The 17,693-nt window shown below is 30.6% G+C and overlaps 1 protein-coding gene across 1 annotated transcript in view; it reads left to right on the top strand.

Annotated features, from left to right (window-relative positions):
• Window positions 1-17,693, top strand: part of LOC134683754 (IQ motif and ankyrin repeat domain-containing protein 1-like) — an 18,846-nt gene extending 1,153 nt beyond the window's left edge. Inside the window, exons 2-14 of the mRNA XM_063543070.1 lie at window positions 1,961-2,175; window positions 2,890-3,054; window positions 4,227-4,356; window positions 7,608-7,732; window positions 9,231-9,293; window positions 10,373-10,512; window positions 10,905-10,959; window positions 11,552-11,644; window positions 13,059-13,173; window positions 13,872-13,974; window positions 15,068-15,202; window positions 16,014-16,142; window positions 17,308-17,693. Coding sequence (XP_063399140.1) covers window positions 1,961-2,175; window positions 2,890-3,054; window positions 4,227-4,356; window positions 7,608-7,732; window positions 9,231-9,293; window positions 10,373-10,512; window positions 10,905-10,959; window positions 11,552-11,644; window positions 13,059-13,173; window positions 13,872-13,974; window positions 15,068-15,202; window positions 16,014-16,142; window positions 17,308-17,479 — 1,640 coding nt within the window. The 3' untranslated portion in view covers window positions 17,480-17,693. The remainder of the gene's footprint in view (window positions 1-1,960; window positions 2,176-2,889; window positions 3,055-4,226; window positions 4,357-7,607; window positions 7,733-9,230; window positions 9,294-10,372; window positions 10,513-10,904; window positions 10,960-11,551; window positions 11,645-13,058; window positions 13,174-13,871; window positions 13,975-15,067; window positions 15,203-16,013; window positions 16,143-17,307) is intronic.

Raw genomic sequence — 17,693 nt, 5'->3', positions numbered from 1 at the left:
TCATTCAATTTTTTTGTAGTAATGAATTGGTTAATTTCAAATGTATCGAAAAAATATTTTAGAATTTAAATTGAAAAGAGAATTCTGTTTTCATTGAAAATTAGGGAAACAATTTAACTCTTTATAGTTTTCAATGAAAATTACTTTTACCTGCATGTATGTGACTGAGAAACAAGAAATGCATAACACACTTCTAGAACTGCCGAAAGGACTGATCCTGTTTACACCTTTTTTTTCATCTTTTTCACGTTATACTAGTATTTTTAGAATTTTACAAAAAAAATAAAAAAAATATATATAATTGAGACTATATATTTCATTTAAAACACCACCTCCATTGTCACGTGCTAGCGCATTCGTCTCGAATACAGGAGGTCCTTGGTTCGAACCTTGACCGTGTCAAACCAAAGACTTTATAATTGACATTTGCTGCTTCTCCACTAAGCAACTGGTATTTAGGAGTAAGTGCAAAGACTGGTCGGCTCGGAGTCAGAATTATGTGTCTGAGTAAGGTGGTATGTATGTCATCCTGCGCCCCCCCCCCCCCCAATGAGACCCCCTGTATTGAAATATGTGAACCAAATCAAAATAACACTTTTGTATTCCATCCAGAGAAATCTCAGACCAAGTTGTCTGTGATTCAGTAATAAAGTCGACTTGGACCCAGACAAAGCTTTTAAAGAAATATAATACTGTTAGAACTATTATAAATGATCAAATAACTTTTGTCCTCTGGATACATGCACTTGATCTCAAGAGGGCTCAACTTGCAATCCATTATTCTGCCCACTTAAGATGCTTATAAAATTATGCATTTTGGCAACTTAATTTTTTATTACATATTCTTTTCCCCTGCTGATTTACATAACTAAAATGGCTTCCAATACCAAAAAGTCTCATTTGTAACTTCATTATATAGGGGTTGGGGTATTAATCTCATCTATGTCCATGTACCCTAAAGAGAGCATTCTGTGCAGCAGGTACCAGTTCATATAGGTTAATACAAGGTTTAAATTCCAATTTTCAGACATGTTTGGAATAAAATCCTCATCTGAACATTCAATCTTTATAATTTTGTATCGGGAAATTATCCTCAAAAAAGTAATTATTATAGAATATGTTATAATTTTGAATTTTGGAAAGAAGATAAAAAATATATGATGAAAACTAACCCAACTAAATAGGGTTAGCCATACATGCATGGCTAAATTATGGCTAACCCTATTTAGTTTGATTAGTTTTCATCATATATTTCTATCAACTTTCCAGAATCAAACTTATTCCACATTCAAATTATTCCTTGTTTTAAAGGTATTAATTTTAAATTAGGGAATCTGTATGCATAATGAGAAAAATACATTGTACAAAAATATGTACTGAAATCTTCTGAAAAAGAATGTTTGAATTTTTTCATGAAAAAAGCAGAGTATGGTAAAATGATGTGTAGGAATTTTCATTGCAAAATGATTGCATTATGTTTGAGTTTTTTTGTTTTAGTTTAAATTGGTTGCTAAACAGGTATTTTTTGTTACAAAGAGTAGTTTAAGACATAAACATGAAAGATTGAAGATAAGAATCTTTGATTCCATGATAAGAAGTTTGTATTCCAGTCTTATTGTTATTTGGATGGAGAGTTGTCTCATTTGCACTCACACCACATCTTCCTATATATATCTAATTATTAGGGAAATTTTAATTTTATGTTCTTATAAAAATGTAAACAGCGTTCATTTTCATGTTATTTTAACTGAGTTTAAAAATCCAAATTTTAGCATTTCTGATAAAAACAACTTAGTTACTTACACCCAACTGTATCTTTATTTGTACAATTTAATATGATCTAAATTGATATTCAACCACCCAAATATGTTAATTCTGAATACAAGTAAAGCTTACAAGTGGATAGGTGATAAAAATATGTTAGAGAGATTGATTATTGATGCTATTTCCATATTCACAGGTGCCAAAAAGCCAGGAGCTGCACCATCTAAAGGTAACGCACCATCCAAAGGTAATGTACCTGCAAAGCCAAAAGAAAAAGTCTGGACCAAACAAGATGACTCTGCCAGGACTATACAGACAAAATATAGACAATTCAGAGCAAAGAAAATACTTGAAAAGAAGAAAAAAGAAAAGTTGGACTATGAAGAACTTATGAATAAATTAGAACATGAGGTACATTGTAACATGCAATATCTCCAGTAATTTGTTTCACTCGAGAGTCAGCTGTATGATTTGTAAATCCAAGGCATGGCTCTGTATTTGCATACCCAAATGTAGATGGATGCACATATAATGAAAGTGTGTATATGGCTGAAGATTCTGCCAAGCCAAACAAAAACCCTACACTAAGAGTAAGGGATGGGGCTTTTGTGAATTCAAAGCAGATGACATGGTCCTGCTTTTTTCAAAGACTGAATGATGCCACCTAGTTGTTCTTCAATTATATGTTTTGTTGGTTTTATGTCTCATACCACAAATACACCTATGATAATTCCACATATGAATTTTCACATTTAAGTTTAATGTACCCAATCTGCTTGGGGATGGCTGAACATGTACATTTCAAAAGCCTACAGTGTTGATAAATACCATTTTTAAAGGAATAATTTTATTATTGGTTTGAAATATGAATAAAAGGATTTCTGAGATCTCTAAGCAACCCAAAGACACAATAAAGAAGACATTCATAGGTATTTATTCATGCAAGGTTTGGTAACTTTGTGCAATTGAATTAAATAAATTCTGTCACAATAGTAACACTTGAAGAATGAAATATCTCAAAAATAAGAAACTGCCACAACAGGACGGCAGCAGAAAAATTTTGAGTGTAACCATTTATTGCATAACAACAAACATGTCTTTATAATTTACAAATATTGTTTTCAGGCATTTTTGAAACTGGTTCAGATGGAACAAGAACAAGCAGAGAAAGACAGAAAGAAAGAAGAAGAAGAAAGAAAGAGAAAGGCAGAAGAAAGAAAACGGAGGAAAAGAATGTTGGAAGCAGCTTTTGATGGAGACAATGAAGAACTTTTACAAATAATTAAAGAAGTATGTTTGAACAATTTATGGAAGAGACTGACTGTGTTATACAACCAATTTGAATGCGAATATGAAGTTTATAGATAGGTGTAAATGCACTAGATGTCTTTTGGATTATATATTTTTTGTCATTTGGTTGCTGTATATTATCAGTTTATTACATGGCATTTTTCATATCGCATGTATTATTCGCCCTAGGTTCAATATCAGCCCAAGAGCCGCATGGCTCAAGGGCTGATATTGACCGAGGGCTGATAATACATGCGATATGAAAAATGACATGTTATGATCTTTTTATCATATGCTTCAACAATGGAGAAAAATAGCTGATTCGTATATTGATCCTTTTACGTGGTTCTGTAATACAAGTTCAAAGATTGAAAAGTTCACGGACGTCGGACACCAAATTTAGTACTTTCGATATGAAATTTTTCTATCATTTGCCTCAACAGAGAAGAAACATATTTTAATATGGATGAATCGACAAAAACAAACAAAAATTAACAATACACATAATGAAGACTGTTTGGCAATTTTTTAAAGTAACTTTCTAAATTATGTTTGAAACTTTTAAACAATGTATTTATTTAATAATTTGTTTGTTTTTTTTGTTTTTATTATTTCACAAAATATACTTACCAGTATCCAAATGATTGTTTTGTACACTACTTTGTAATGGTTTTCACTGAAAACGTAGCATTGAGGTGTATTTCCGGAATTTGCAGAGTATCAGAGGAATGCCATTTGATAACGTTACGGAAAGGCATGTGATAACAATCGAAGCATGTGATAAACTTTTCATATCAGCCTGCTAAGGACCAATTCGAAAAATATGGAATTTACGTCAATTTAATGGTATTATCATACAGTAAAAATTATATCTTATTTAGTCTAAGTATATGATAATAATATATATTCCACATCTTCTTTCATACTGCAATACCTGTCACTTTTGTAATTTGGGATAGATTTTGATAAGACTTATTCAAAGGTTGATATCAACAATATCTCTTGTTTGGACAATCAAGTTTTTCTGTGGCATTATTCCACTTGGATTCATAAATCATTTGAAAATTGCTTTTTTAGCGTTTTCACTCATGAAATTTATAATGTATTTTGAAAAATTTATAGTCAGGTTATTTTTTGAACACATGATATTAACTTCCCTTTTAATTGTACAGGTAAAGGAATTGGATGATAAGAATAACATAGGAGATGATGTGATTGGTAAAAACTTACGAGACCGACATTTACTGGCTATTGTGGAGTGTGAAGATGCTAATGAAAATACACCTATATCAGAGGCAGCAAGTAAGTCATTTTATATCCACAGTTCTAAGGTTTGCTTATCTATTTTCTGTGTTTATTATTTTATAGCAAATGTATCTTCAAAAACAATATTTTGTGATATATCAAAAATTAAAATTTGTGTTACCACATAATAGTGGAGCGGCGAATGTTGAAAAAGTCGCTTAGTTAACAATTTTAAATTACCTAAATACCTCATGGAATTTTAAGGTCCTACAATGTTTATCGATTATTCAGCTTTAGAAAAATATTTGTCGTCAATATCAAATGTGGTACAAATGACGTTAAAAATAGCCTTTACTGACGTTACCCAACTTGCATCGAATACCCCACTGCCGATTCGGTAGTCAAATTTCACAACAAACCCGTTTTAAAAAATAATTTTTGAATGAAATTGGTAAATAAAGTTATTCGTGAACTTCATACAATGTAAGAGCATTTTCAAATAGTCCTAAATTTAATGCTTAAGGCATCTGAAAATAGTTGAAAATAACACTGTAAAAATCATCGTTTTTCATCTAGCATTATTTGCACATGCAGTATAGGTATATTTTAAAGGCACAACAATGAAGCCGCCTTATAATACTTCAATCGACCCGATTTACTTTTTGAAGTTAATTCCTAAAAATGTAAATATTTGACTAAATATCTGCTTTTTATCCAGATTTCAAGTCTGAATATTTGTCACAGATTTACCGACATTGTTGTGGTTTCTAGTTATAGTCACACATTCAGCGACTTAGCGAAGGTCATTTGTAGTCATTTTTAAGCATATTTCTTGTTCATTTTATAATTTCCAAAGCCTTGTGATTAATTTATGTTGTTAGGTATTGTTGTATACTCGTTTTTGTTGAATTGAACTGGGAATTTCATTTTAGGGTTCGTTTGGTTTTCAGGTGTGTTTGATTCGTTTTTTTTATTCAATTACATGGACAATTTAACAATCTCATTAAAACGGGTCCCGCTAGATGCCAAAAATGACCTTATTCTTGACAAAAAGTCTTTTGTTTAATCAACACTTTTGACAAGGTATCAGTCTTTTTTACCTGATAAAATAAAGATAAAATTAGTAAGACATACTGTAGTTCCTCTAAACATAAGGCTAAACTTGAGAGGTACTACGGGGATGACATTGCCTTTTTTGCTCAACAAGGACAATATAAATCTAGCATTGTATTTGCTAGCGATATTTTCAAAGGAGACGCTGTTAAGACATTGAATAACACCAAAGCATAATTAAAAATGGTTGACTTAAGTACAAGTAGCTCCACCAAAACCAACGACAAATCGGTATGCATGTACCTTATGAAGCAGCCTCAATTTTATGACAATTTAGGGATTATTATCGTGCAAATAACCAAGTACAAATGCATATTGTTGGAAATGTTAGAAGCAATGTTGTTAACCTATTTGATAAGTTTTGTTACTTGTCTCTTGACAAAGTCTTTTGAAACATTTTCTTCGGTATCGATGAATATTTCGCATGACATTCAGAGAAAATGTGCTACTCTCGCAGAGTGCCTGGTGTCAAATTGTAATAACATAATTACTCCATTTAAAGTCTTATTATGCCAGTCGTTTATGCTCTGGGTCGGTGTGACTTCACTTCAAGTTTTTTTTTTGGAATCGGTTAAAAGTCGGTATTCAACCTCTTTAGGACAAAACCAAGCCGTTTCGGTAATCATGTAGCCTTAGGTCACCTTACGGCTTTCAACAATGAGCAAAGCCCAAATGGCCATACCGCTGTCAGCAATAAAAGGCCCTGATAAGACAGTGTATAACAATTCAACCGAAAAGCTTTCGGCATGTGAATTCGTATTTAAGCATCACGTACTACGTACAATGTGGCAAAGCAAAGTTTGGTTGTCGGCAAATCTAGTCAACCGAGGTAATGGCTCCCCATGTGCCTTTGTTGGAAAACTGCGCAATATGACACGTTAGAGCCAGTTTTCTTTGAGGGACAAATGGCATCGGACTTTCTACAAGATCTAATTAGTTCATGTAAGGGGGAAACATGCTAGGCAGCACGGGTTTGCAAGGAGCAGGGTCTTCCTTGCACTGATTTATGTTTTTTGTCAAAATGTAGGTAGTTGTAATGATATACCATGAAAATAGTTCTTGTAATATTTGGTAACTTTATTTTAATTTGCTATAATGTTTTCAACGTTTCATTTGGTATGAAAATAAACTCATCATAGATACCATAACGGTCATGTCTCAATTTTAGGAATTTGTTCTACAACACGCTTGCACTAATTGAGTAATATATCAAACTCAATTAACTATAATAAATAAAAAGGTATCTTGTATTGAGATAGTTTGAATTCATTTTAAGAAAACTCAGTGACACGTCGAAATCCTTGAAAACTGAAACGAATTTTTTCATGGCTGCATATTTGGTTTGATTTATTAGCTATGCATTTCAGATACTCTTTGAAAACTTTTCAACTATTAAAGTATTCAAGAAATGCTTTTTTGTCGATGTCAATTATCAATGTTAATATGTTCCTGTTTTCCATTAGGCATTAAAATTTGTATGTACCATGGACTACCTTTAAAAAAGTTAAATAAAACGTTGTTCTGACGTCATGTGCAAATATGAAAAAGATTTTGTATGAACTAACGTTTTTCCTCATAATACTACTCGTATAATTTATTGAATAGATTATTAATTTTGAAAAATATTAATGGTATTGTTTCTCTAGATGAAAGTAGAATTTTTTTAAGTGATGACCTTTGACCTTGATTTTTGATATTATTGTACCAGATTTGATATTGACGACACATATTTTCAAAAAGTACAGGATTTCAGCTTTCCAATGAGCTATTAAAATCCCATGAGGTATTTAGGTAATTTAAATTTCTAAAATTTTCCTCTCCGCCGCTCCACTATAACAAGTTACATAGTAAGAGTTTACTTATATAAGATGTTAACAGTTTCTAATGAAAATGTATTAAATAAAATTCTTGTTATCAATTTAACTTAATATATTGCTTCTATTAACTATCTTACATATATGTACCTCTGAAAAAGTCAAAATTTTGCCACTTTAAGAAGAGAATGTTAATTGTTGTAAAAAATAAGATAAATTCAGCGATATAGAACGCATAAAAAATAATTTTATAAAGTTCTTAACCTTTATTGGGCAGGCTGATATTTTTAGAGATAATGCACTTACATAAGTAATAACTCAAATTATGACAGAGAGATTGAATAATCAATTATTATATTGAAATCAATGACTTTGTTTTAGATGGTGGTAATGCAGACACTATAAAATTACTACTTGACAGGGGAGCTAACCCAAACACACAGGGACAGTTCAAAAGAACTCCATTATACAGAGCAGCATTTGCAGGTCATTTAGAAGCTTGCCAGGTAACTAGTTCCCTATATATTACTATTAGCAATCAGAGTTAGTCACAAAGGGTTCATTAGTCATTGTACAATAAAAATAGAAAGGAAAGGCACTGAACTTTATAATAACACTATAATATATAACAAAACTACAAGTTCAAGCAAAACAATAAAAAGTACTGCCAGAGGCGGTTTAGGGGGGGGCCCAGGGAGCCCGTGTCCCCCCCTTTTTGGAAAAATATAGGGAATCACTGAAGCGTGACTGGAGCGGGCCCCCTCTTAGGTCAGTCAGTGGGCCCCCACTTATGAAAATTTCTGGATCTGCCACTGACTGCTGATATTAAAAGGAAATAATTTACATGGTACATGTATATATAATGAGCAGAATACAAATTAGATTACGTCTGTATAGCTGTATAGCCAGTCAAGGTCGTTAAAAACTTCCATTTGTTGTAGATTACGTCTCTTTATTATCATGTTTTCATTTTTTTTTATGAAAAAAAATCACAAAAGACACATTAGATGTGAATTATGCAAAAACTCACAATATGACTTTTTTCTTAATGAGTTTAAAAAAAAAAGTAAGTAACAACCATTTAAATTAAACAATGGGCTCAAATACTTTACCAGTTGATCAGCTTGTAGTGCTTGATTTCATCTGCAAATGAGTAAAACTTTTTAGCAATTGGTATTTGAATATGCACAGTAATTAAACCAGACTTGTCTAGACAATTTGTACAGTTTGGAAACCATCTGCTGTAATCAGAGTAGATTATATACAGCATGTCATAAGAGTACAGGAAGACGTGATGTTGTCCAATGCCTAAGAATAGAATTGTGCAGTATATTCCTGGCACAAAAACTATTTTATGGTGTAAGAAAATTGGTACCGTAAATGTTATTAAACAAGATTTTCTAGAATTCTTCCATAGTTTAACATGAAGTGATTGCATGCCATTTCAACATCAGAATCAATTTCAATTTGCTTCATTCTTTATTTTGAAAGCCCACATTAAAGTTATTAGTTTGCAAAAAGGATGACATATTTAATTTGACTTCTTTCTACACTTCAACCAACCGCAATAAAATGCTCTTTTCATAAAATCACACATCTCAGAAGGTCTGACCCTAAATTCCCGTTTAATGATAAAATACTAAAATTTTGTTTGAATGGTTCTTTCAAAGTACCAGCTGATAAACATTTGGACACCAAATGTTATTTCTGCCACATAGAAAATGTTTACAAAGGACCTTGTTGGATAGCGATTGCTGGAGTAAATTATCTCCCTTGAAAAAAACTAATCTACTTGAAACGAAAGAAGGTTAAATTTGGATCATCTGAATTCTGTCATGTTTCAGAATTAATTTTTTTTCATTTTTTTTCGACCAAGACTGCTGTACCTTCGAATGAACAGTGGTTAAAAGACAAGATCTGCTGTTTAAGAAATGATGTACATGTTTAATAACTGACTGATCTATATGATGAGTTTACCATTATATTTATTATCTATTATTTAAGATACTACTACAGAATGGTGCTGACCCCAGAATATATGCAAATGATGGACAAAATCCTGAACAGGTATGTCAGTAGCATCTTTATCAAAACTAGAAGCTTGGCTTCATATAAATCTTATGTACTGAGAGCTGGGTCAGATAGAAATTGACCTTATGCACATGAACATCAATACAGCTGTTAATCTATTTCTCACAGAGAAACTGTTTAAAACTGAGTTTCAATATAGGACCCTACAAAACAGACCAACACTCATCTTTTATTTCTTATTTGAATGTTCCAAACTCAATCAAAGTCTTATACATATTTCTAATATGACGTCCTTATTACGCTTTGTAAACAAAGCCGTGTTCTAATGAGCATAAACAATATGTTTGACACATGGGCACGAACTTACTGTGTATATAAACGTTATTTCCATCGTTATTCTTTAAAATGTATACATTTAAGCATAAACTTTTATTATATATTTTTATAAAATAACATATATTTACTCTGCTCGTGGTTTTTAAACTTATATATACAAATATGAATGGTAATGCACAGACTCCTCGGGGAGGAAACGTGAAAAGCCAAACGTTTTAACGGTATTTTCTTACACTTCGACCTATAAAAATACTGCATTTGTCCTATTAGAATCGAAATAATTCCTTCATGTCATGCTCTATGCTCATTTTAACATGGGTAGGCATTATATTTGACCACATTTTACACCTCGCTAACGCTCAGTGTAAAATATCGACAAATATAATGCCTACCCATGTTAAAATGAGCATAGAGCATGACATGAAGGAATTATTTCTTAAATAATTGCACTTGCTTAAGGTTGATTTCTATCCAATACAGCTCCTATGTCTACATGCTTACAGTTAATGGCATGAGGGTCAGAATTTTTTAATGTACAATTTTGGAGTTGTCTTTAATACAAATAGACTAAGTATGCTCTTGTTTGTGCAAATAGATAAATGTAAAAATGATCAACCTGACAAAAAGTTTAGAATTTAATTGTCCCAGAACATGAGACAGAGGTTAATGAAGATTACTGGTATATGAAAATACCTTCATCATTGAAAGATGAAAATCAACTTAATAAATAATTTTGCCTTTGATGGTGACTGTTACAAGTTTTCTATTGGAAATTTTAGGTAGCCTCATTAGCAGCTGTTATTCAGTTATTAAAAGAATGGGATATCAGTCAAACAGTAGTATTATTGGAGAAACTTGAGACTGAGAAGGAGAAAAGATTGGATGAGGTCAAACAGAGGAGGGCTGCTGAGGAATCCATGTTAGTATTTCTATCTAGTTTACCCTAGTCTTGTTTGATTATTCAGTGCATGAATTTTTTCCACATTTTTCTATGATTGTCAGTTTTACTATCGAATGTCAGTTGATTTCTCCAGGAACTCTGTCTTCCTCCACCAATAAAATCTGTCCGCCACGAAATAGCCCAAAAGCAGTACTTAAAATTGGCGTTAAAACACAAAGTCCAAATCAAATCATAATTGTTATGAATCTTATAAAAAGAATCTATAGAAGCAACAGTTTGTAATAACTAAAGGTATTTGAAATTCTGAAATTCATAATTAAAAGAGAAAATGCATAGGCTATCAATATGCAAGTATATGTACAGGGAAATAATTTTTAACATAAAACAATTATTAATTTCAATAATTTTAGCTTGGAGAAACAATTGGAAATTAGCCAGCATGAATATGATGTTATGCAGAAACAGGTTGGTATTAACTAACTGCTATGTGTCTTGAACTTATTTTGGCAAACAAGTTGTTCCCGATTACATCTTTTAGCTAACTGAAATTCATGCAGAAAATCAGTATTGAGAGTCAATTGGAATCAATTCAATTTGATACAATTGGAATCAATAGACCACTTTCGAGTTCATACGTCACCGGCAAAAACTCTTCAATTATGCACGCCTTTATGACGTCATTTACCAGATAGAGGGGCTTGCCTGTATCCCTGCACTATTTACGTTCATCAAGCGTCTTAGTGAACTAGAAAGTGGTCTATTCAATTTGATATAATTGGAATTAATTCAATTTGATACAATTGGAATCAATTCAATTTGATACAATTGGAATCAATTCAATTTGATACAGAAATATATCATTTTAACAACAATTGATTGACATGATTGAGAAGTTATGTTCTTTTGTTTCTTTTTTTTGCCTGACTCAAAAAAATTCTCTCTAGTAATTTAGTTTTTATTGTAGCTTTTTTCATTGAAAAAAAGGCAATTAAGTTTCTTCTCTACAATTGAGAAAAATTCTGTGCAAACTGAACCTAAATTAAATTTTATATTTCAGCTGAATCATGCTTACTGTGAATTAGAGAAAAGAATTTCAGAACATGATAATGCTGTTGCAGAAGGATTTAATAGGCCTGAAATATTGGTGCTGGTAGGTTTTTCTTCCTTTAAAATAATGAAATATTTAGATATCAGGATTTAATTATTAACTTTCAATATGATATGTGTAATTTCTTCTAAGATTTTAGCACTTTTAAAAATTGTAAGACATTAAAGGGGAGCTAGCTAAGAGATATATAAAAAATCTAATATATTTTTTTTTTTTTTATCAATCATTAATGAAATCCAAATAGTGAAATAATGATTTGCTTTTTGCAGCAAGTAAGGTTCACTTTTGTCAAAATAAGCTAAAAAATATTGATTATGAATTATTCATTGAATCCGTATTCGTATGAACTTCAATTTAACCCTTAAGCTTGAGATTGATAACATGTGAATTGTATGTGTAAAGTTATTTAAAGGAAAAGAATGTCAACATTAAAAGTGAAACAAAGGTAAATCATTTGATTGACCTATTCGATCCCCAAAATCATCTCATACTGGTAAAAACGATGATAAACATTTATTTTTTTATCTGTAATATGAAATTAAATAGACCTAGAATTATTCAACAGCAATGTTTGCTAGTGTTTGCTTAATCTATTTATATCTATATTTATGTTTACATCTCTTATATGGTTATCAGATGACTGTAGAGGTCAACTCGATAGTTAATTAGATGGTGTCTAGAATAAAATACACTAGAAACAAAGCTACGTATTTTCATGCCTGTGACCTGATAATTGTTTATTTTAGACTTTTTACAGTTTGGATAAATGTTTTACATTGTTATAAATCAAATATGAGAATTTGATTAAAATCAGTGAACATGAATTTGACAGCTAGTACCCCTTTAACTCCTGCAATCATTTGAAATGTTTAATGATATAGATTATTATTTTTTCTTGCAAAGAAAGAGTTGTTTAAAAATATATGTGGTGTTAAAACAAAAAATTGAAGCAGAATTCCAGTAAATATTTAAGTAAAGACACCTGAAGCATGCCGTTTCACAAAAGTAATCTGTTGCAATATATATACTTAACAAAATATTTGATTAACTTTCTGTTTGCAAGAAAATTAGTTAGTATTTGTTTGAGTTTGTGTCTTTTTGTTGAGCTTGCAAAATTTATGTTGCAAAAGCAAGACAAAGCGATCCTAGATTCTGTCATTGGCGGTGTAAACATCTAGGTTCCCTTTGTGGTTAAAATTTTGTAAGACATCAATTACTTTGACAAACCACCATGTAGTTTTAGGAAATTTGGACAAAGCTTGTGTATAACCAGAAATTAGTATCCAGAGCATTTTCATTTATTCATATTTTAGTAATAAATGGCCTTGTATGTTAACAGTTTTAAAACAAGTAGATACAGTCTGGATATACATGTATTGCTTTGTATCTGCATTCTTTAATATGAATATTTTAGTTTTTTTACTAGTTCATTTATTATATACTGTTAATTAACTAGGCCATACAAGATGCTGAAACTGAGGTAGAAATATTAAAGATGAACACAGAAAAATCTAGAGATAAATTATCCCAAGCCAAACTGAGACTGAGGGAGCAACAGAAAGGCGGAGATGGTAAGAACTTATTGACAAAGTTTGATATTGGGAAGATTCTTTATATTAGAAAATATAATATAATATAGAAAAAATACCCACCGTCTATCCCTCTAAGAAAAGTTAATATGCAGAAGTGCTTATCAATAACACAAAACCACTTCAAGGTTGTTAGTTCTAAAATGACTCTTTGTTGAAGGAAATTCTCTCAGTTATAATTGATTTTTGTTAATATATTGTAACTTGAATGGAGAGTTGTCTCATTGGCACTCATAAAACATCTTTCTATTTCTATTAACTCATGATCATTGCAGGTACAAAAGGACTTCTATTCAAAAACGGATTACCACCATAGAGATTATGCTAACTGAGCAGAATATCACGTTAAAATACTGTAGACTAACTAATTTTCGCCAGAAATTTATTTTTCGTGACTTCAGCCAGTAGAAAATATTGCGAATATAAATTGTGGCAAAAATGTACAACTTGGATTTTTCTTTACTTAAGTACATCAAGTAAATTTGAGAAATGCAAAATAAAGTATCTGCGTTAATAAGTTGATTTATAGTAACTGCCGTTTCCACTTTTTAAAGCTAGCATGGCTCAGTTTCATTTGCATTGCTTTGTCAATTTTGTCTCATCACACAAAATTTATCAATGCATTCACTAGTTATTAAATTTGATTAGTTGGTTTATTTATTTTCTTGTCCTATTTCTAGATGGTCAGGAACCAGATGATCTCCCTGGCCTTAAAGTAATGGTTAAAGAATTAGATGAAGTTTTATTTAGAGATGTTGGAAATAAAATCAAAGACTCTGGAAAGTAAGTTTAATTAATTATAGAAATATTTTAATATTTATCCCTGATTCAGTTCAATGTTTCAAGATCAATAAATGTTTTTAAATTAATGAAAAGACATGTGAGAAGGTTGCATTAAACAGTTTTTGTCAAAGTTTTATTTGAAAGTGTTGATTTTTAAATCCCAAATATGTCAAAATAGAGATTTGAAATGGAAGTGCTCTATTTGATGTAAAATGTTTGCTGGTCCTATAAAATATACACGCTCATTATATTGGTGTTACAATAAAGTTTAATATATTAAAAGTGACATTCTTAAAAGATACCGGTATATCAAATTGAAAGAGATTTGGATGAATTTAATTGACTATCTTACTTTAATTTATGAAGATATGGACAAATACAAAACTCTTAGCATCGTTCATTTATTTTTTTATGTTCAGTTATTCATTTGTGCAGTTTCCTGTAAAATACTTAAATTCTTACATCACCATTGAATGAAGTCATATACACCATCTGACATGAGGTAAATCATTCAGAAAAAACAAATGACATGGGAATATGATTGAACAGCCCAAACAAATAACACAGTTTCCTATCAGCTAACATATGAATATATTCTTTCTATGGTTGGGTTGTTGTCTCTTTGACACTTCCTCATTTTCATTCTCAATTTTATTCGAATTTTACCACTGTTGTGTATTCAAAGAGTTTTTTAAAAGAACGTCATTTAAGAATAAAAGATATTTTTCATGATGCATGCACTCTATGTTTCCTGCCTAAAAAGTCAGTAGAAATTTATTTGTTTTCATTGAACTTTTCTGTAAAATAAAAACAAGTGCTATTTGTGATGTCATGGATAGATGCAAGTATTTAGATTATCAACAGGGATACACATATAAGAAACCTGGTAAAGAATTTCATTTGATGACAGCTTAAGTTATGCCATCATACCCCACCATTCATACCAACCGAAATGTTGGTTTCTGCTTTGACAATTATTATAATATATGCAGCATTAAAAGCACAAATATTTTTCCTATTTGAGTGCACTTTTTTGCTAAAAGTTAGTTTTATTTAAAGAGATTAATAGAAAAATTTTGGAACTTTTTTCTAGATGGCCTTTAATAATTGATCGAACAGGTCAGGCAGCAACTTTTCTGAGATATCGTGACACAAATTGTGTGAATGCACTTAGCCCTAAACAGATGGAAGATGATAAGGTGCGACTGGCACTTCTTGGTGCTATTAGGTAAATATTAACCTTGATTATCTCATTTCTAATGACTGTAATAAAAGTTTCCATTTTTAGGATTTAAATGAATTTTCCAATTCAAATGTCAAAGATTGTGGGAAAATTTTGCATGCAACTTTGGCTCTTTGAATTATATCTGAAATAAAAAAAAAATGACTTTTATCTCTTTCATTTTCTGAAATAAAGTAAAGTAAAGAAGGTTGTATAGAAAGCACATAAAATTGGTGAAAAGGTTTTATAAAATTGTTTTAAAACAATCAAACCTCCAAGTCCAATACATAGAATTTTTTTTTAAAACTGTATGTCATTAATGAATAAAATTCTGTTTTAATGTTATAAAATGATAAAGAAGGAGTAATCACCAATGTTATGCCAATCTAGGGATAGAGGCAGATACCCCTCCCCTGGAGTTTTATATATGATGAATACATCATTTTTTTTTACAAGTATAACTCCAAACATTGGCTTGTCAGGAGGCCCCCCTGTTTAAAAATTCCTAGATCTGCATCTGCTTCCCATGATAGGAAAATTAAAATAAAACCAATCAGTTCATTATTAACAAAAAAGAGAAACATGTTAAATAACTTTTAGAATGATTTTATTTAATTTCTTAGCAAGCTATTCCAATAAAAATGTCTACTTTGATCTCTGTCGTAATTCAAAATACAACTGATATTGCAATTTTATTTGTCACACACATGAACCTAATGTTCTATTATCATCAGAACATGGCTCACTTTACAAAGTGAAACAAGAACATCATATATTATATTAGAACATCTGCTTAAATAAACATGTATTTTGTTAGATTTGGTAAGCCGTTTATTTTGGACATGATGGAAGTAGATATGTTTGACACAGTTAGTGACAGATTTGACAATATTTTGAAAGGATTGATGGGAATGATTATGGACATGAGTATAATGCAGGAAGAGAAGTATGTATAGATGTATAGAAAAATGTACTGTTAAATTATAGACTGAAACGTTTACTAGAAAAGCACAAGTTTATATGGAACATTAATTTTTTTCACAACTAACCCTACCAACAGGTCATTATCTTAATTTTTAATTTTGTTTGGTTTTATAAGCAAAGTACACCTAGTCATTATTTATTATTATTTGTTTGTAACTATTTTCATTGATTTTGTAAGATTGGTAAACCAGAAATTTAAATGTTCAAGGAATAACTCATTTTACACATTTTACTATTAATGGCTTCAAGTGAGCTGAATTTGACAAAAACCACAAAATTAACAAGTAATGTGTAGAAAAATTTATATCACCATAGTAAATGTGCTGCTTATTTCCATGGAAGTTTTGCATTTTGGTCTGTTTTTCAAATCCTATGAGCAATATGTCAATTATATTTGATGAATGATGTGATTGTAAGGTGTACATGTCTATCTGGCAGGTATAATCTGACCTTGATCTTATTTTCATGGTCCCTTGGTCAATGTTAATTTTTGGTTTTTGGGTCAGTTTTTCAATTACCTACAAATCTCAACTATGTGTGGTGTATAAATATTGTAAGGTGTACATGTATGTCTGACAGGTATAATCTGACCTTAACCTATTGTTATGGATGTTTAAGACTTTCAACATAAAATCAATGGTCAGTAAAGCAGACAAGACATTTTGTATATAATTGATTCTGGATAAATAGCTGGAATGATAGATAGTTTAAGCCTAGTAGAAAATGGTACTTGCATATCAAGAATATTTACAAAATTAAAGGAAATATTGGGGGAAAACTTGAAAATTGAAATGATTAGAATATTAAAAAAAAGGAAATATTCAAATTAATGGATATAAGTAAAGTTTGGAAAAGGGAAATGTCAGTAAAAAACACTGAAAAAAAGGAAAAGTTCAGAAATTACTGGAATAAAAAAGAAATGTTTGGAAAATGTTGAAAAAGGAAATATTTGAACAAATCAATAAGAAAGCGACTGAACAGTACAATAAAGCCAAACATTCATATTTTTAAATTAGATTCATATTCTTATTTGTACATTTGTCATAGATTTGCCTTCATAGCTTTTTGTTGTAGATTATGTACTCTTGATTCTTTACCAATTTTATATGAATCTTTTTGTTTTACAGCTATCTTAAATTAACAAAGGAATCAGATGGACCAGACTATCAGAAGAATCAATTCAACGACTACAGAACATCAAGTTTCAAATTCTTTATAATTACAAAAAATCCTTACCCACCAGAAACTTTGATGGACAATACATATCCTATTAGAATCTATGTACCGACAGCTAGGTAGTTGACAGGTCTTTAATACATTTGTAAGCTTTTTGTAACTCAATTATCTTGAGAGAGTCTATTTATTTTTTCTGAAACTACTTGCAGATGTTTATAGTAAAAGAATATGAAAAAAAAGAACTATTTGTCATTATAAAATGTGGATAATGACAATTTTAAACCATAAGAGGAAAGGGAAAAAATTTGAGAATGTATATTTTAAAAATGTAATGATA

Source organism: Mytilus trossulus, chromosome 1 (genome assembly GCF_036588685.1).
Source record: "Mytilus trossulus isolate FHL-02 chromosome 1, PNRI_Mtr1.1.1.hap1, whole genome shotgun sequence".
Taxonomy (NCBI): Eukaryota; Metazoa; Mollusca; class Bivalvia; order Mytilida; family Mytilidae; genus Mytilus; species Mytilus trossulus.
This window is presented reverse-complemented; position numbering and strand designations above follow the sequence as displayed.